Below are 19,385 nucleotides of genomic sequence, written 5' to 3'. Positions count from 1 at the left end.
AGCTTTGCATCATACGCAAATGTGTTTACCTTCAGTTCCCTTATCTAGATCATTTATAAAAATGTTAACACTGGGGCCAGAACAGAGCATTGTGGTACTTGAAAAACTCTTCCAATTGGATGTGTAACCATTTATTACCACTCGAGTACGATCACTGAGCCAGTTATTAATACACCCAACTGTAGTCTTGTCACTCCCTAACTTTTCAGTAAGAATAGTAGGATACCTTATCAAATGCTTTGCTGAAGTTGAGATATACTATATCTACCGCATTTCCCTGATCCACCCAGTCAGTGATTCCATCATAGAAGGAAACTAGTTTAGTCTGGCATGACTTGTTTGCCACAACCCCATGCTGGCTCCGGTTAGTTACTGTATTCTTATCCAAGTACTTACATACATGCTCTTTAATAATTTGTTCAAATATCTTTCCTGGTATAGAAGTAAGGCTCACTGGCCTGTAATTTCCTGGTTCTATCTTCTTTCCCTTTTTGAAGACAAGGATAGTGGTTCTGCAATTTCCTCTGCTAACTCTTTCAGTGCCCTAAGATGTAATTCATCTGGACTAGGAGATGTAACTTAGCTAAGTGTTCTCTTACCAGCTCTCTATTTATGGATAGTGTGGATTCGTTTCTTCCGTCGGCGGCTTCGTGCAGATCAGTTGATTTTACACAGTAAGTAACTCAAGACAAGCCGCTTTTCACCCCTCAGACAGGCAACTGTTGTGTAGAATGTGGGGGACATTCATAAAGCATTTTATAGATAGCGGTGAAGAACAGACTCTCTGTGCTTCGGCTTTTTCACACCGCACGGTGCTGAAGATGTGAGACACGTGAGTGGGGGGGGGGGGGGAGTCTATGGCCATGTGTAATTTGTGGAGCAGATCCGAATGGAGAGACCCTCGGCTGCAGCTTCTCCACAGAAACCTCCAAACATTGAGAACACACTCATTACCCCTTGCGATTTAAAGGGGTTGTTCACCCTCATGAGACTGATGACTTATCCTTAGCATAGGGCATCAAAATCAGATCTGTGGGGGTCTCTGTCCTGTCGCTGTAGACATTGAAGGGCTCCGCTATATCCGACGCTCGGCCGCCGCTGCGCGCACAGACGACTCGCAGACGTTTCTTCAAAACTTTTATTTACTATAAAGACAAGAACGCCAGAAATCCGTACAAATGCTAGAAAATCGCTTCAAGGGTTAAAAACCTTTAATAATTAAAATATCTCGATATATTTAAAATAACATTGGATACATTGAAGCCAAATTTAAAACTTTTTTTCATCTTAACCCAGAGATTTCGGCAACATTTCGCTCGCACAGGTAAGGTGCTAAGAGACAATTTTTTTTTTTTTTTTCATTTTTTTAGCCCTTGAGCCCTGGAAGTCTTAGGAATCAGTCATACAGCAAAAAAAAAAAAAAAAAAAAAAAAAAATAGTCAAAACTTTGGTAGAAGAAAATCTATAGGAGACCTGAGGTAGTAGAGGCTGAAATCAAACGGAGCAGGAGCGCTATGTACAGACTCACAAGTACCAGTAACATTAATCTCCGCCCGGCACCGGTCGCAGTCCAGCTTTGATCCAAAAGGAGAGAAGGTTACACCAAAAATCTGCATAAAATAAAAAACAAAAAACGCAACCACAATGGTGGCAAGCGAGGAAACGAAGCACAAGCCCTGGAGGAGCGGAGAGCTAGGGGGTAATACTGATTCGGGCGGGGAGGGGCAGCGGCCACAACGATCCAACTTCCAGTACATTGGAAAGAGTGCAAGACCATAATATATATATATATATATATATATATATATATAGGAATCAAGTACGAGACAGTCAGAGCTACGAGACTTCACATTAAGGAACAGTCACTTTAACTCTTTGGAATTTGCTTGTCTGTCGCACGAAAAGGAATGTCCGGTGTCACGAAAATTCACATTGACGCCACTTTCAGCGCGCTCTCGGCAGCGGCGGCTGAGACGGACAGTAGCTTATCGAGAGCTGATCCTGAGTTCCAGAAGTTCTGGATTTCTTTTTCGTTGTGCAACAACCTCACCTGGCTTCCAAGGAGTTAAAATCATTGGATTGATTGGAATGACGATTGCCGGGCGGCTGATTTCCTTCAGTAGTACACGTGAGTGATGCCGAAAGGGCACCGTGCAGCCCACCAGCGGAGCGCTGCCTTGCCCTTCCCCACACTCAGGGAGACCAGGCCCCCCCGCGACAGTGGGAGACCAGGCCCCCCCCGCGACACCAGGTACAACCTGTGGCCAAGGAGGTGCCTTTTTCTGAAATTTCACGTTGTGATCCTCGTGTGTTACAGAAGGAAACCAGCAAGTTGGCAAATTAAAGGCATAACAGATCGTAGTCAACTCAATCATTGTGATTTGGTTTGAGACCGATCCGTGCTAGAAGAAGAGTCACCCGAAAGACCCGTCCTAACCAAGACACGACAACAGGAAGGAGATGTGCACCAAGGGTCCCGTTCTGCAGAGCAACCTGGAAACGAACGCCCCCTAAACAAGTCTGTGCAGCGCAGAGAGGCAAGGTAATGTACAGCATGTCTTGGGACCAGCTCCCTCTACGTGGTGCCATGTACCTCTCCAGGAACGAAGGTCTCATACACAGGAGCCTGCACAGTAAAGCATGGGGGACAGACACAGGAACAGCCAATGTCCCTCACCGGAGATGTATTTTGAATAATATGACTTCACAGCGAATTCATAAAGGGCTGTCATATGAAACCCACCCCTTTATGACTAATTGGGCATATGGACGACAGTTCTGTAAGAAGAAATAGCTGCTGTGTAGTACCACACTTCACCAGTAGGGGATAGCATGTCACTGGGCCGAGAGAAGACAGATCAGATGATGGTTCATCCTACGGGGCGGCGCCAACTTGAATAAGATGAGCTGCAGTGTAAAGCATGGGGGTTTAAGACTGTAAGGATGAAAACCTGATTTGTAATTTCCAGGTTGCTCTTCTCAGAGGGAAATATATTAAAAAGTAAAAAAACAAAAAATGATTAAAAACTCCCCCAACAAAACATGAAATGCCGTCAGCTCCTGATCTATAGATGTAGAACACGGGGTGTCAAGTTGTCGGGGGTTGTACAGTGTAGACAGTATTTACACATTGCAGTCGTCTCTATGGCCGCACGCCGTCACTCCAGGATTCCGCCGCCATCGGACGCTCGCTCCAAGAGACGCAAATCTCACGTAAAATAAATAAACAGGAAGACGACGGCCTCATTTTTGGAACTGAGCCCGGCCTCCGGCCCGAGGTCACCCGGTACTGAGGCACGGCTGCATGGTGCACAGGTACGGTCTGCGGCGGGGCCGGTGCGGGGTCATGTGCCCCCCGCGGGGTCAGTAGCACGTGGAAGACGATGGCCTCTCGGCTTCTCTACCACTTCGTCCTGAAGACCGGGTGTTTCAGTAGTTCTCTGGATGGAGGCCGGTCCTGAGGTTGAAGCTCCAGACATCGGAGGGTCACATCCCGTAAACCGGGTGAGAGATGAGCCGGGATGGTCGGGGCGGTGGTCGCACTCGCAATCTAAATGCAAAGTAAATACATAAAACCGTGAGCTCCGCATCTGTGTGTTCGTGGAGAGGGCATGTGTGGGGTACAACCATACAAGAAGCTGGGGACCCCAACTCCTTACCTTGAAGATGAGGGCGAGGTGGTTGGAGTGCTTCTCTGCGTTCCACGGAGGTTTGGCGCAGGACATCTCGATGATGCTGCAGCCGACGCTCCAGACGTCACAGCTCCTCCCGTACTGCTGCCCCCGCAGCACCTGGACACAGACATTACATGATGAGATGGTGCCGTCACTGACGACCCTGTAATCGCACCATGCCAACGTCGCGCCCGTACCTCTGGTGCCATAAATGCGATGGTCCCCAACAGCTGGCCCTGAAATTCTCCAGCGCCTGTGCCCTTCGAGGCCAGTCTGGCGGCTGCTCCAAAATCAGCGATGCGCAGCCGCTGTCCAGTGCTGTCAATCAGTAGATTGGCGCCTGCAAAAAACCAAGCAGATGGCGGGCGGTGGTCAGCGGGGGACATCTCTAGTCATGGGGTACACATGCTAAATTGTGGACTACAACCCCCATTGTACATCAACACGTTACCTTTAATGTCTCGGTGGATGATCTGGTTCTCGTGCAGATATGCCAGGCCTCGCAGCAGCTGCTCTGTGTAGTTGATGATCACAGATTCCTTGAAGGCTCCATATTTGCTCAGCAGATGAGCGACAGAGCCACCTGGAAAAAAGAAGAAGACCGTCAGGAAAAACTCCGGGATCACAGCAGGATGAGCCGCCCGCGGGGCGCCAGGACCCTCCTTACCGGCCATCCACTCCACAAACAGGTTGTAGTTGTTCTTCTCACAGGTGGCCCCCAACATCCGGATGATATTGGGGTGACAGAGGTGACCCATCATGCGGATCTCCTCGCGCAGAGCCTCCACCACTTCTTCTTGCTCGGTGGACGTATTCCTGACGTATGTGACCTGCAGGAGGCAGAAGAGCGGTACAATGATGCCGGAGGGCCGGCCAGTCCCATCCCATGGGCTTTTGGTTCACTTAGATCTATGCAGGACCCCCAACCCAAAGGTGATTGATTCCTAGTGATCAAACCCTGCCATCTTCAAGTACAGCAAACATGACCATAAGTGAGCAGCCGTAGACCCAATAGGCACAGAACATGACCCTCCACGATCAGAGCTGCCCCATCACCCGGGACATGAGCCGTCATGTTAGCCACTGATACACCGGGCGCAGTCTCACCTGCTTAACAGCCATCAAGGTGCCGGTTCCGACGTCCTGGGCCTGGTAACAGGAGGAGAAGGCTCCCAGTCCGATCTGCTGCCCCTTCAGCCATTCCACCTCCTCCCGATAGTGGTTCTTTGCTTTGGTATGTCCGGGCAGCGTCTCCGGGGTCTGTGAGGAGAAGAGCACAATGTTGGGTTCTGGTCGCAGCTGTGAAATATTGTGACCGGCCGGCGTTCGTGGTACCAGAGGGATCAGGACTTCTATTATAAGAGAATTCACAAAGCAACAGAAAAATCCTAAACCGCCGTGAGGTCTCCGCACAAGTCACAAACTGAAGCTTCATAACAGATTCCGTTCCAGAACAGGAGGACAATATGGTCACTTGCTGCTCCCACACTTGTTCTCTTCCAGCCGAGACCTGAATGCAGACATTCCCAGAGCTAGAAGAAAGAGACCTGGACAGGACCCCATGTGGCGAGGGAGCTGGACCCCCAACATGTACCACCCCCCGGCAGTGCTGATCACTTACATCCTGCTGGATGATGATGATGTCCTCCCCGTTCTCCACCTGTAGCTGTGGGATGACCGGCAGGGCGTCCTGAGAAGCAGACATGGCCAGAGCTATGGCCAGCGCCTCCTCCTCCTCGGCTTCCATCTTCTCTTTGCACTTCTGATTATGGCTGACGTCCTCCTTGTACGTGTTATCGATCTCCGCACGCTCCGGCGACAGGACGGCCACCTCGGACTTGAAGGTGACGGTGCTGTCGCACGCTGGCATGGAGGCTTCCAGCAAGTCTTCCATGCTGGAGTTGAGCTCGGTGTTGGCATCCAGGCGGCCCTTCTCCTCTACGGGGGTGAACACCGTGTCGTCACTCGGTATAACAGCGTTGGTACTACTACCCCCATTATCACAGTGGGAGGCATTTAGCTCCAGAGTCAAGTTTCCTTTCGGAGATTCTCCGGCTTTGCCCATGTCCCCCGGCGTGGGCCGGGATGGTTTTGGCCTGTGTATTTGAGGAGATGGCAATGGTCTAGCTTGGGTTAACACGGGCGAGAGTTTTTCAGGTTCTTTAGCCCCTGCATGCTTCTGAATCTGAAGAGAGAATTTCCTCTGAGTCTGAGGGGAAGCGGAGGAAAGCTTACAGGGAGCAAATCCCTGAGGTTTGGGTTTGGTGGCATCCGAGACAGGGCCAGCTGTCCCTGATGGGGTGGAGGAAGGGGAAGGCAACGTTTGGAATAAGGAATGGGGCTGAGAGGAGGAGGGAGAGTTCAAGCATTGACTGAGTGGTCTGCGTTTCGTCTGGATGGTAGGCTTTGGTTGTTCGGTTGGTGCAGTGGACAGTGGAGGCGCCAGGGACAGAACTTCTAGGGTCTCAGCCAAGTCCACTGGGCTGCAAGCCGCTTTTGAGACACCAACGTCCTTCCCTGATAGCTGCATAGTATGTTCTGGGGAGTTACTTTGTGAGGAGACGGGGGAGTTTGCGGGGGCCGGTGGCTGCAAAAAAGCTTCCCGCCGGCTTTCGAAGGCTTGTGCATCTTCCAGTCCCTGCTGAATGACTTCAACTATGTCCATTTCTTCAGCGATGGCCATTAACCGCCTCCGCATGCGGCTGTAATGTGTGGAGCTCGTGGCGCTTAACATGTCCAGCAGCTTGACGTACACATGGGGGACTCGGGCCACCATCCGTGCGGCACTCAGGAACACTCGGCGTGACAGTTTTCCAACCATCGAATGTGAATTGTCAATGGACTGCAATGCGAAATTCAGCAAGGACAGCAGGTTCCTGTACCTACAAGAGAAATAAAGGCGTCAGTGCCGCACGGACACAAACTCCCCATTAATACGGTTACCTAACGTGGCGCCGCCGACCTCCTGCCCTCATGTGGGTCCAATGGAGACTGGTGATGTTCCATAGAACATAAAACTCCTGGACCGCATTGGAAAATGGTGTTCCATAAGCCTTTGGGCCCGGGTGACCTTGCATCCCATAGAATGTGTGATACACATGAGCATACGCCCCAGTTACCTCTCCACCGCGGCGTCCGCCTGGACGATGTCTCCACTGATGATGTGGGGGTAAAATTCAGCAGGAAATTCCAGCAGCAGCCGGTCGATGAGACACAAGCGGCCCAGTAACGCTTGCCAGTTGTTGGACTCCGGCTGGGTGGCCAGGATACAGGTCAGCACGTACTCCACACCCCCGATGCCGATGGAGCCTAAAACCCAGGGGAAAGTGACAGGTTAGAGCGGTTCCGATAACGTTACGACCCGCCAAGACGTGTGCACCATTGTGTCTACCATCCAATGGTAATGAGCCCGTACACAGCACTAGGGTCAGATTCCCCTCATCAGGGTGGGCTCACATACTGCGAGGCTTTGTCGTGATTTCCACATCATGTGAATGCACCTTTACCCACGAGTGTGGATCGTTACTGACCTGACTTGAGGATTTCTCTCCCCACCGCCAGCTCTCCGGCTTGTCCTTTGCATAGCTCCAGCAGGGTGGACACAGACAGCTGACTGGTGCGGCTGCAAGAGAAGAACACATGGTGTCAGTATATGAGATCCGTCACCCGTCCTCCATGAATACCAGCGCTCCTTGCTCTACAGCACCTGTTGGCATCGGCACACTTCACCAAAATGGTTTCCACCACGGGGTTGAGAAGTCGCTGCAGCTTCTGACGTTCCACCGCGGTGTGGCAGGGAGTGTACACCAACATGGCCCGTAAGGTTTTCTACAGACGGGACAGTCTGGGTTAGCTGGACGTAAAGTGGGAGAAAAACGCACGGACGCTCACGTAGGAGACTTACTAAAGCAGCGACGTAGACTTTGTAGACGGGGTCTCCGCACACCATGGACAGCACGCTGCAGCACGCCTCCACCACCACGTCCCCTGAGATACTGGACTGAGATGAGCCGCCGGCAGGGTGCGGCGCGGAGCTGCCCGGAGTGCTGCCAGTGCCGGATGTTCCAGTGCCTTCACCGTTCGCCAACAGCAGGGCCCCACTGACATCATGCGACAGCCGCCTCAGCGCCATTTCTCGGATATTCCAGTTCCGGGAGAACAAGCAGCCGACCAGCTCCATGCCAAAAACCTGCATGGAAAAATCATTTTCTGATAAGGGGTTAATGCCTCTCTCCGGCTCCACAACCAATTCAACGATGGAGCCAAAATGGGGCATTTTCCCTATAAGAGGGCAGACGCGGTACCTGGATCCACGGCTCGGCCATGCTCTTGTAAGAGGCAGGAATCTGCTGCACGCCATAATGAGTGAGGTTTAGATTGGGATCCTGGGATCGTCTTTGGGATCCAGCTGTCGGCGTCGTCGGCTGCTGCTGGAGGGGCGGCTGCTGCGCAGCGCGGAGGATGGGGGGAGAATCCACAGGCCCCGGCAGGTCGTGACTGCTAACAGACAGAACAAAATGTCAGCCACAATGCCGGCAGCCCGGATCCCCAGGGACGAGGGCGACCCCTGAAATGACCACTGACCTGTAGAAGTCCTGAGATCGCCATTTGGAGCGGCAGAGGGGGCAGATGAGAGGCTCGCGGTTTCTCCGGCATTCCTCTGCCCCTAAAAGTAGAGACAAGAACGTCCTAAGTAAGAGCCCAATGCCGCCATATTACCAGCAGCTCTGCTCAGCTCGAGAGCGCCTCACGCTGGTCACTAAAGGAACTAATCATCTGTAGCAAATAGGGTCGTTTATCCGTGGATTTGAGTTTTACGGCAGGAAACTGAAGCAATGTTAAAGGCTTATGCTGAGGGGGTAAAGCAGGACATGGGTCGTTTGTGCTGTATACAAAATGAGCGTCGCAATAACAAAACCCAACGAAACGGCTGCTGCCACGACTTGGATTCCTCCTCCCTTTTTTCAGTAAACTGCATCTTTCATAACCATAAACTGTCCCCCAAAACAAGCCCCTTGTACGGAGCCAGAAAAATAAAAGTTATGGCTTTTAAAACAGGGGAAAAAATACATGAGAAATGGCTGAGTTGTCAAGGTGTTAAAATTGCAAAGGTATTAATCGTGAATGTGATGGTGCAGGAACCAGCGGGAGGACGCTTCCCATCATTACTGTAGTAACGGTCTCCGTAGCCTGCAGTCTGCCTGCGCTCATTCATTCCCACCACGTCGCTAACCTAAGAATGATTCAGGAGCGATGATGAATGTGGCCACTAGATGGCGCTGTCTGCACGCAGATTACACGTCGCCTCTATGCAGCGCTGCAGTATAAGTGGGCGATACACGAGCAATGTGCAATATTTGTGGCTTTTATCAGCAGATAAATCCCAGCAGCCCGGTCCCCTTGAGCGCATGTGTTTATTTATAACAACTCCATATTACTTGCTTCATTAATGTGTTTGTGTCAGTTCTGTGCGGATTTGTTTCCCATTATATGCCTTTAGCAGCGAGAGCTTTCCCTGACACAGGATCTCCTGCAGGGCCAGTTTCATGCCTGCAGCCACCACTAGGGGGAGACTACCGCTCCGAGTTCAGTGTATGCAGCGGAGCTCCCCCTAGTGGTGACTACACACTGTCCTGATGGAATCCGGTCGCTGCAGAGGATCCAGAATCATTGAGTTGGTTAAACTCCTGCTGTTAAAAAGGTGGAAACTTGTTTTACAATGAAGCGGGTGTTCGATTAATGAAACGCCTGGCGGTCTCCCTATCCTGCCGCCCCTGGGGGGTGCACGGTGCAGTCTGGTGTGTGTGCCTCAGTGTCATGCACAGGGGCCGGTGACGTACAGATGGACATGCAGTGGTGGTGGAGCTTGTTTCTGCAGCCTTCTTCACATACGGTCAGGCTCTCCTCGTCCAGCATCCCCAGCAAACAGATCGGACACATCTGCTCATCTTCATCCTTTATGCTGAAGATAAAACAAATGAGGAGTGTGAAAAAAACGGTGCGATAAGATGGGGGCAGAAGAGGCAAATCCTATCACAACCTACAGCAGAAGTCACACATCCTAATGGAAGGTGCACTTTTTTGTCTACAGCTTTTCTGCAGAGCTGTGTGTCTCCATGGTAACAGACAACAAACCCTATGTAGTCTGATCCTGCAGTCACCAATTCATCGGTCTTAATGTCTTACCATCCTAGTAGAGAGCAACATAAAAGCAGAGTCAGACTACACTGGGCTTGTTGTCTGTTACCATGGAGACACATCTGTAAAGGAGCTGCAGGCACAAAACGGTAGATCTATGTGTATGAGCAGCACAGTGCAGGCGTGGCCACCGCTAAATCCCGACAGGGAACACGGGACCTCTGCCCATGTGATCGATACAGGTCTTATTACTTAGCCCATCAGTGATCAATACTCATTACCTGCCCCTTAAAGAAATGGAGTTGCGCGGTATTAAATGGGAATTTACACTTTCAGGAAAGTGGACCTCAACCACCTAAAACTGAGCAGGTCCTTGACTTTCCCTGGTTCCTGTGCTGCCTCCCTGCTGCTGCTAAGGTCCTGGCGTTTTCAGCACAAGCCGCTGAGCTCAGTGATTGGCTACAGTGGTGGTCCGCGCTCTCAACACCATGATCAGGGAAGGGGCGAGGGCCGGCGACAAGGCCCAGGGAAGGGGCGAGGGCCGGCGACAAGGCCCAGGGAAGGGGCGAGGGCCGGCGACAAGGCCCAGGGAAGGGGCGAGGGCCGGCGGTGGTATTAGACTAGAGCCACTTTCCTGAAAATGGAAAACCCCTAACTTTGAGGGTCTCGAAATAAAAGGAGTCTAATAAAGGAAAGATGTCTTGTAATGAATTCTTCTGAGATCAGATGAGCGCAGACACAAGTAATCCCATCACACAGGGTGCAGACAATCATCCCCGTGACTGCGGGGGGCGCTCCGCCTGGTACAAACCTGGTATCTGAGCTAGAGGTGGAGGTGGTGGATGAGGATAATGTATGAGAGTTGGACATGCGTGACACAAACTTCTGGATGGTGTTACGAGATGGAGCTTTGATCCTGGAGCTACGTCTACTGTGATATTTCTGGAACAAACTTTCAACCTGACGAAAAAGAAAGTAACAAAAAAAAAAAATAAACGAAAATAACCATGAAGATTGTACGATGCTCGGCGAGGAAAATCTGATGGAGCGGCTGAAATATGAGAAGAAGGTGAAAATGAGCACGATACTGCAACAAGGGGAACACGGAATCTGTGCAGGGTGGAAACCTGGAGACGATGCAGCAGAGCCGGAGAAACCGTCGCTGTGCTAACAGGACAGTATGGAGTATCCCTTTCTGGTCTCCATAAGATTCTGTGGATAGCCCATGAACGTACAAGAGTGGACTAACCCCTTTAAAAAAAATTTCCCAATGGAAAGTAATTTTTTCAGATATGCTACCACTTATTAGTCAGCCATTTGCAGTTTTTCTCTGGCAGGATGCCCATCCCTTTGTGGAAGGATCGGCAGAGTCTCCGGCGGTGGGCCACTTGTTCTAGGACAGCTGCACAGTACACGGGCCGGAGAAGCACAAGGGGCCGCACGGCATCTGTATGTATAAACTGTGCCGTCTACCCCCATATCACGTCGCTTCTAGGGAAGGCTCTCTGAAATCTACTGCACCACATGGCGGCACATGGAGCGTCTAGCGCTCGTCCTTAGCCGTGGGCTATAACTTTCGGACTGTACATCCCTCCAGAATCTGTGCTCTAGCTCCATGTGAAGCTCATTTTACAGCCTGCGGAGTAATTATGCCCCCAGTTCCCAGCTCTCCCTTCCTATTCAGCGCAGGACGGGGGAGGGGAGGATAATTACAATACAATCATTTCCTTGAAACAATGAGCAGAGGAGCTGCGTACTTCAAAGTTCTTCAGGGTTTTCCTCCACAGCATCGTATCGGAGGGCTCCAGCTGAAAGACTCGCAGCATGACGAAGAGGAGATGGATGCAGAACGTGCCTCGGCCGCAGCTGCAGGTCTGCAAGAGAGAAGCCGCAATTATAGGTCATCCTGGGGGATATAATGGAGCACATCGGGAAAACAGGGCGCACACCTGCGTCACCGTCACAGCATGTCTAATGCACGTAGCGCTGCTCTGCATGGCGCAGTTATCCCAGCCAGGAATCCCCACGGGTGACGACGGGCTTATACCGGGCGTGTGTCTGCCCCATGACATGTAGTCACGACCGTCCATTATCACCGTGCCTCCATTACAAGACACAAACCCTGAACGAGTCAGGACAGGTGGTCCGCCCGCACCCGCAGATCAGACGGGCACACAGCCGCCAGGCACAGCTGGCATTGGGGGCCGGGTCCTATGAGGCGAGTACAGGAGATCGGGTGCCGGTGCTGCCCGCTGGGCAATCGCTGTGTGCACACATTGGTTTTCCCACGAGTTGATGAAGCACATAACGATCAGACAAAACATCAACAGACGACTCACAAGGGAAAAGAAAAACCACCAGAGCCGCATCTGTGCGCAGAACCAGCCGGGGATACCCCGTGACAACAGAGCATGGCCAAATATCGCGACATCGCCGCCACATCCCGGCAGGAAATGGTGTCGCTGCCACTAAGGTTCCAGGATCTCCCGAGTGCTAGGGGAGAAAAACTTCCGCCATCCAATTAACTCAGAAGGGAGGAGAAGAGAATGAGTGGGAGGCCTGCAGGAGGAGGAGGATCAGTGGGAAGCCTGGAGGGGGGGGGGGGGGGGGGGGGGGTCAGTGGGAAGCCAGGAGGAGGAGGGGGGGGGGGGGGTCAGTGGGAAGCCTGCAGAAGGAGGGGGGGGGGGGGTCAGTGGGAAGCCTGGAGGAGGGGGGGGGGGGGGGGTCAGTGGGAAGCCTGGAGGAGGGGGGGGGGGATATCAGTGGGAAGCCTGGAGGGGGGGGGGGGTGTCAGTGGGAAGCCTGGAGGAGGGGGGGGGGATATCAGTGGGAAGCCTGGAGGGGGGGGGGGGGTGTCAGTGGGAAGCCTGGAGGAGGAGGGGGGATCAGTGGGAAGCCTGGAGGAGGAGGGGGGATCAGTGGGAAGCCTGGAGGAGGAGGGGGGATCAGTGGGAAGCCTGGAGGAGGAGGGGGTCAGTTGGAAGCCTGGAGAAGGAGGGGGGGGGGGGGTCAGTGGCAAGCCTGGAGGAGGGGGGGGAGATCAGTGGGAAGCCTGGAGGAGGAGGGGGGGGCAGTGGGAAGCCTGGAGAAGGGGGGGGGGGGGGTCAGTGGGAAGCCTGGAGAAGGAGGGGGGGGGAGGGTCAGTGGGAAGCCTGGAGGAGGGGGGGGGGGATCAGTGGGAAGCCTGGAGGAGGAGGGGGGGATCAGTGGGAAGCCTGGAGGAGGAGGGGGGGGGGTCAGTGGGAAGCCTGGAGAAGGAGGGGGTCAGTGGGAAGCCTGGAGGAGGAGGGGGGGGGGGGGATCAGTGGGAAGCCTGGAGGAGGGGGGGGGGGGGGGTCAGTGGGAAGCCTGGAGGAGGAGGGGGGGGTCAGTGGCAAGCCTGGAGATGGAGGGGGGGGGATCAGTGGGAAGCCTGGAGGAGGAGGGGGGGGGGGGTCAGTGGGAAGCCTGGAGGAGGAGGGGGGTGGGGGTCAGTGGGAAGCCTGGAGGAGGGGGGGGGTCAGTGAAAAGGCTGGAGGAGGGGGGGGGGGGGGTCAGTGAAAAGCCTGCAGGAGGGGGGGGGGAGATCAGTGGGAAGCATGGAGGGGGGGGGGGGAGATCAGTGGGAAGCCTGGAGGGGGGGGGGGGTCAGTGAAAAGCCTGGAGGAGGAGGGGGGGTGTCAGTGAAAAGCCTGGAGGAGGGGGGGGGGGGGGTCAGTGAAAAGCCTGCAGGAGGGGGGGGGGGGGAAGATCAGTGGGAAGCCTGGAGGGGGAGGAGGATCAGTGGGAAGCCTGGAGGGGGAGGAGGATCAGTGGGAAGCCTGGAGGAGGAGGGGGGGGGGGGGGGGGGGGGGTCAGTGGGAAGCCTGGAGGAGGGGGGGGGTCAGTGAAAAGGCTGGAGGAGGGGGGGGGGGGGGGGGGTCAGTGAAAAGCCTGCAGGAGGGGGGGGGGAGATCAGTGGGAAGCATGGAGGGGGGGGGGGGGAGATCAGTGGGAAGCCTGGAGGGGGGGGGGTCAGTGAAAAGCCTGGAGGAGGGGGGGGTGTCAGTGAAAAGCCTGCAGGAGGGGGGGGGGGGGGTCAGTGAAAAGCCTGCAGGAGGGGGGGGGGGGGGAAGATCAGTGGGAAGCCTGGAGGGGGAGGAGGATCAGTGGGAAGCCTGGAGGGGGAGGAGGATCAGTGGGGAGCCTGGAGGAGGAGGAGGATCAGCCTGGAGGAGGATCAGTGGGAAGCCTGGAGGAGGAGGATCAGTGGGAAGCCTGGAGGAGGAGGATCAGTGGGAAGCCTGGAGGAGGAGGATCAGTGGGAAGCCTGGAGGAGGAGGAGGATCAGTGGGAAGCCTGGAGGAGGAGGAGGATCAGTGGGAAGCCTGGAGGAGGAGGAGGATCAGTGGGAAGCCTGGAGGAGGAGGAGGATCAGTGGGAAGCCTGGAGGAGGAGGATCAGTGGGAAGCCTGGAGGAGGAGGATCAGTGGGAAGCCTGGAGGGGGAGGAGGATCAGTGGGAAGCCTGGAGGGGGAGGAGGATCAGTGGGAAGCCTGGAGGAGGAGGAGGATCAGTGGGAAGCCTGGAGGAGGAGGAGGATCAGTGGGAAGCCTGGAGGAGGATCAGTGGGAAGCCTGGAGGAGGAGGAGGATCAGTGGGAAGCCTGGAGGAGGAGGAGGATCAGTGGGAAGCCTGGAGGAGGAGGAGGATCAGTGGGAAGCCTGGAGGAGGAGGAGGAGGATCAGTGGGAAGCCTGGAGGAGGAGGATCAGTGGGAAGCCTGGAGGAGGAGGAGGATCAGTGGGAAGCCTGGAGGAGGAGGAGGATCAGTGGGAAGCCTGGAGGAGGAGGAGGAGGATCAGTGGGAAGCCTGGAGGAGGAGGATCAGTGGGAAGCCTGGAGGAGGAGGAGGAGGATCAGTGGGAAGCCTGGAGGAGGAGGAGGAGGATCAGTGGGAAGCCTGGAGGAGGAGGAGGAGGATCAGTGGGAAGCCTGGAGGAGGAGGAGGAGGATCAGTGGGAAGCCTGGAGGAGGAGGAGGATCAGTGGGAAGCCTGGAGGAGGAGGATCAGTGGGAAGCCTGGAGGAGGAGGAGGATCAGTGGGAAGCCTGGAGGAGGAGGAGGATCAGTGGGAAGCCTGGAGGAGGAGAGGGAGGAGGATCAGTGGGAAGCCCAGAGGAGGAGGAGGAGGAGGAGGATCAGTGGGAAGCCCGGAGGAGGAGGGCTAAGTTAAGCATTAAGTGCAGCAGATGCATGTCAGGCCCATGAGCTGGAGCATGCGCCATTGGAGTTTAGGATTTGCATTAACCATTTCCTATGTGGAGACAGAGGGTAATGTTTTGCCGTCTGATAACAGTAGTGCACGTGTAACACTTCTATATCGTACACCGCTCACATCTCCACCGTCAGTTCTATAACTTTCCACAAATGGCAACAATGATAAAGCGACACACAAACCTGGGGTCCGATGAACACTCTGTACTTATTATCGGGGCTGTCGCCTCCAATCAGAAAGGAATTGGGTCCAATCTGCTGCAGTAAATACAGCCGCGCTCGCATCACTTTGTTGACGCGTCGACTGGTTTCCTCTGGGCTGTACGGCGAGAAGCCATCGGGAGAAGGAGCCCTCCGGGGCGGCGTAACCCTGCCGCTCTGAAACTGGGGAAAACACACAAGATATTTCCACGGCTCTGAGTGTAGAGCCGCCACCAGGCTCATTAGTGCCACAAAACTGTGGTTATAACTATTTCCTTTCCAGCTTAAAGGGATCATGGAGATTTGGACAATGCACTGTACATGATGTGTGATTGATCATCTACATGGGGTCATCACCAATAATAGGTTACGGCGAGACCCCACGAGACCCTCAGTAGCCACTATGACATCTGCAATAGTCTACATGGAGGTACAAAGTGTGGAGGAACTTACAGGGACCGGAGACACTCCTCTCCGCCGCACTCCCGGAGACTCCGGCTTCGACTTTGAAGAACTGGAGGAGCTGCTGGGGGACGGACTGCGCCTGCCCTTCACCGTCTGTGCGGTCCCATTTACCGTCCCCTCCACAGACGAGTCCGATTTGGAAGCCTCCGAGCCATCAGCTTTCACGGGGATTGGCTTTACAACCTGCAAACGTGCAAGGAAACAAAATACAGAAATGAGGACGGGTTCTTACAGGGTAACGCTGCAGCAAAAATACGCAGGGGAAATTTGCAAAAACCCTGGACCTTCCCTGGTCTCCTGGATGGCCGCTATTCCCACCCGACATGTCATCAATGGAAGCCGGGTAAAAGCAAGATCAGCAGGAGACCAAGGAAGCGGCAGGAGATTGGGAAAGTAAAGTGCTTTTAGTTCTGACTTTTGCCCTCGCCTGCGCACTCCCGACCCCAGAGGGCACTTACCACGGGGCCTCGCCTGCTCCTCCTCTCCAGCCATTCGTGCTTCCAGGCTGGCATACACGTGGCCTTGAGTTTTTCCCTGATCATGCGCTCCTCCGGGCGGTCATCCATTTTCTGCAGCCCCCTGAGTGTTTCTTTATTCTCCATGTCACGGCTGCAGGAAGAAATAAAACACAGGGAGAAGTGACTACTCAGGACGTCCCGTGCAGCACACAGCGCCCGGCTCCTCCACCGCCTCACATTACTGGGAGATTATTGCCTAGTGGCCGGAGCGGCACGTCTGCAGCGCGACCAAACATTTGCTTTTTAGAGCAGAGGTGCCGCGGGCATCGCAGAGAAGCGGAGGAGACCGAGCGCCAGAGAAATCAATAACTTTTCCAAATATACGGACGCGGCTCAATCTGCAGAGACTTGGTAAAACCTTCCAGAAAGTCTTTATAGAAGAGTCAGAGCGCAAAACCCAAACTTGTCACATCCATAACCAGATCCAGCGGCCAGAAAACACAGGCGACGAGACGCTGCAGCCCCTCCGAGGGGCGACACGCTGCAGCCAAACAGCTCTTTCTGCCATTCCGGAGTCCACGGCCTCCCAGGCACGGACACTTTCTTAGTGTGGGGTATTACAGTTGTGCGCCTATAAAGTGAATATAGCGGCAGTACCGGCCAAAACCTGCAGACAGGAGCGGCAGTATTAGCTCTCATTCAGACAAGCCACATCCACTGCGGATCACCCAGCTTTCCCAGGAAAGATAAACACATCTATTCAGCTAAGCAGAAGCGCTGCACCGCAGCCCCCTACCCTGTCCGGGACACCCCCACCGCTGAGCACTGCAGGGTGTGCTGCGCTGACAAACAGTGAGTCTATTGAGCACCCAAGTATGTGCCCGATACATCTTCAGGGGGTGTAAAAAGAGCAACACGCACAATGGGAGCAGCACGGAGAAGATGCAGCATATGGCCAGCGGCCCCTGAACACCATCGCCCTGGAGAGACAGAAATCCTTAGAAAATCCCTATCAATAAACTGGGACGAGGAACTGGATAGGGAGCACTGGTCTGCGCCCCGGGAGCACACTGGTCTGCGCCCCGGGAGCACACTGGTCTGCGCCCCGGGAGCACACTGGTCTGCGCCCCGGGAGCGCACTGGTCTGCGCCCCGGGAGCACACTGGTCTGCGCCCCGGGAGCACACTGGTCTGCGCCCCGGGAGCACACTGGTCTGCGCCCCGGGAGCACACTGGTCTGCGCCCCGGGAGCACACTGGTCTGCGCCCCGGGAGCACACTGGTCTGCGCCCCGGGAGCACACTGGTCTGCGCCCCGGGAGCACACTGGTCTGCGCCCCGGGAGCACACTGGTCTGCGCCCCGGGAGCACACTGGTCTGCGCCCCGGGAGCACACTGGTCTGCGCCCCGGGAGCACACTGGTCTGCGCCCCGGGAGCACACTGGTCTGCGCCCCGGGAGCACACTGGTCTGCGCCCCGGGAGCACACTGGTCTGCGCCCCGGGAGCACACTGGTCTGCGCCTCGGGGATGGGTGCACTTCCCGGCTATGTAGGGTTACAGAGCACATGTCTCCACTGCCGCCGGTTTCAGCAAATTCTGGAGCATCTTTTCGTGCTCTTCCTCCGTTATGTCCCCTGAAGACATAACTGATTGACCGCTGGGCATTACCAGTCTCCTTGCACTGTCTGCTCTGACTGTCCGGTGTCACAATGGGCAGGAGACTTTTAGCTGTGATACATTTCCAGGAGGAATAACTGAGGAACTCCATGCACAATAATAACAATGGAGACTCCCGTCCAGGGCTAAACGCTCTGGTGCTGAGATTTCAATATATAAAACTGTGTGTTCATCCCGGCTGCAGATAAAGAGTTAAACTCTACCGAAGTCCGGTGTGTGGCTGCGGCCCTAAGGTCGTCCCTTTGCCTTTCCCCTGCAGTCACTGCGCTGCCTGCACTTAATGGCCATAATCCAGATTAGCTGCAGAGTTGTGTAATGGTCAGATGCTTTCCCTGAGCCGCGGGGGACGTTGTGTCGCTCTGCATTAGTCAGATCCCTGGTGACATGGCGGTAACGACGCATTTCATGCTGCGGGCAGAAGGAGCAGCAGTGCAGGGGTTAACAGTTATAAAAAGTGAAATAGATGGCCGCGCCGCTTCCTTTTTTCTTTTTTAAGACATTGTTTTCCTTTCTTGTTCAGACTTCCTGCACAGAGAAAACACAGCGAGGAGACAGCTGCACAGATCCTGTCAGCGCAACACAAGAAAAGGAAGTGCTGCAGAGCCGCGCACAGCGGAGGCCGCCGGAGGTGGGGGAACTGGGGCGAGGGATGGACGGCCAGCAGTCACACATGAAAGTCAGGCCTCCGGCCGCACCGATACACTGACACGATGTGACACATGACAGCCAGGCTGAGCAAAGGCATCTATTCTGAGAGCCACAGACTAGGCCGAATAGCCGAGGGGGAAGGGGGTACACACAGCAAGTGGGGCGCACAGAGCCTGCCGAACGGGGCGCACACGCACGCACGCCTGCCAAACGGGGCGCACACGCACGCACGCCAGCCAAACGGGGCGCACACGCACGCACGCCTGCCAAACGGGGCGCACACGCACGCACGCCTGCCAAACGGGGCGCACACGCACGCACGCCTGCCAAACGGGGCGCACACGCACGCACGCCTGCCAAACGGGGCGCACACGCACGCACGCCTGCCAAACGGGGCGCACACGCACGCACGCCTGCCAAACGGGGCGCACACGCACGCACGCCTGCCAAACGGGGCGCACACGCACGCACGCCTGCCAAACGGGGCGCACACGCACGCACGCCTGCCAAACGGGGCGCACACGCACGCACGCCTGCCAAACGGGGCGCACACGCACGCACGCCTGCCAAACGGGGCGCACACGCACGCACGCCTGCCAAACGGGGCGCACGCACGCCTGCCAAACGGGGCGCACGCACGCCTGCCAAACGGGGCGCACGCACGCCTGCCAAACGGGGCGCACGCACGCCTGCCAAACGGGACGCACGCACGCCTGCCAAACGGGGCGCACACGCACGCACGCCTGCCAAACGGGGCGCACACGCACGCACGCCTGCCAAACGGGGCGCACACGCACGCACGCCTGCCAAACGGGGCGCACACGCACGCAAGCCTGCCAAACGGGGCGCACACGCACGCAAGCAAGCCTGCCAAACGGGGCGCACACGCACG

The 19,385-nt window shown here is 55.3% G+C and overlaps 1 protein-coding gene across 2 annotated transcripts in view; it reads right to left on the bottom strand.

Annotated features, from left to right (window-relative positions):
* Positions 1-1,124: 1,124 nt before the first annotated feature.
* The window catches only part of MAP3K1 (mitogen-activated protein kinase kinase kinase 1), a 34,020-nt gene continuing 15,759 nt past the window's right edge, over positions 1,125-19,385 (bottom strand). The window contains exons 2-20 of one of the 2 annotated variants that reach the window (XM_077281398.1): positions 16,171-16,321; positions 15,701-15,895; positions 15,230-15,430; positions 11,570-11,686; positions 10,624-10,772; positions 9,515-9,636; positions 8,259-8,340; positions 7,979-8,174; positions 7,579-7,863; positions 7,381-7,502; positions 7,205-7,296; positions 6,794-6,983; positions 5,296-6,556; positions 4,782-4,934; positions 4,342-4,504; positions 4,126-4,257; positions 3,872-4,014; positions 3,660-3,791; positions 1,125-3,550 (exon numbers count right to left, since the gene is read on the bottom strand). In XM_077281398.1, coding sequence (XP_077137513.1) covers positions 3,401-3,550; positions 3,660-3,791; positions 3,872-4,014; positions 4,126-4,257; positions 4,342-4,504; positions 4,782-4,934; positions 5,296-6,556; positions 6,794-6,983; positions 7,205-7,296; positions 7,381-7,502; positions 7,579-7,863; positions 7,979-8,174; positions 8,259-8,340; positions 9,515-9,636; positions 10,624-10,772; positions 11,570-11,686; positions 15,230-15,430; positions 15,701-15,895; positions 16,171-16,321 — 4,036 coding nt within the window. In that variant the 3' untranslated portion in view covers positions 1,125-3,400. The remainder of the gene's footprint in view (positions 3,551-3,659; positions 3,792-3,871; positions 4,015-4,125; positions 4,258-4,341; positions 4,505-4,781; positions 4,935-5,295; positions 6,557-6,793; positions 6,984-7,204; positions 7,297-7,380; positions 7,503-7,578; positions 7,864-7,978; positions 8,175-8,258; positions 8,341-9,514; positions 9,637-10,623; positions 10,773-11,569; positions 11,687-15,229; positions 15,431-15,700; positions 15,896-16,170; positions 16,322-19,385) is intronic. The other variant, XM_077281399.1, reaches the window with a different exon arrangement.

This window comes from Ranitomeya variabilis, chromosome 1 (assembly GCF_051348905.1).
Source record: "Ranitomeya variabilis isolate aRanVar5 chromosome 1, aRanVar5.hap1, whole genome shotgun sequence".
NCBI classification, from domain to species: Eukaryota; Metazoa; Chordata; class Amphibia; order Anura; family Dendrobatidae; genus Ranitomeya; species Ranitomeya variabilis.
This window is presented reverse-complemented; position numbering and strand designations above follow the sequence as displayed.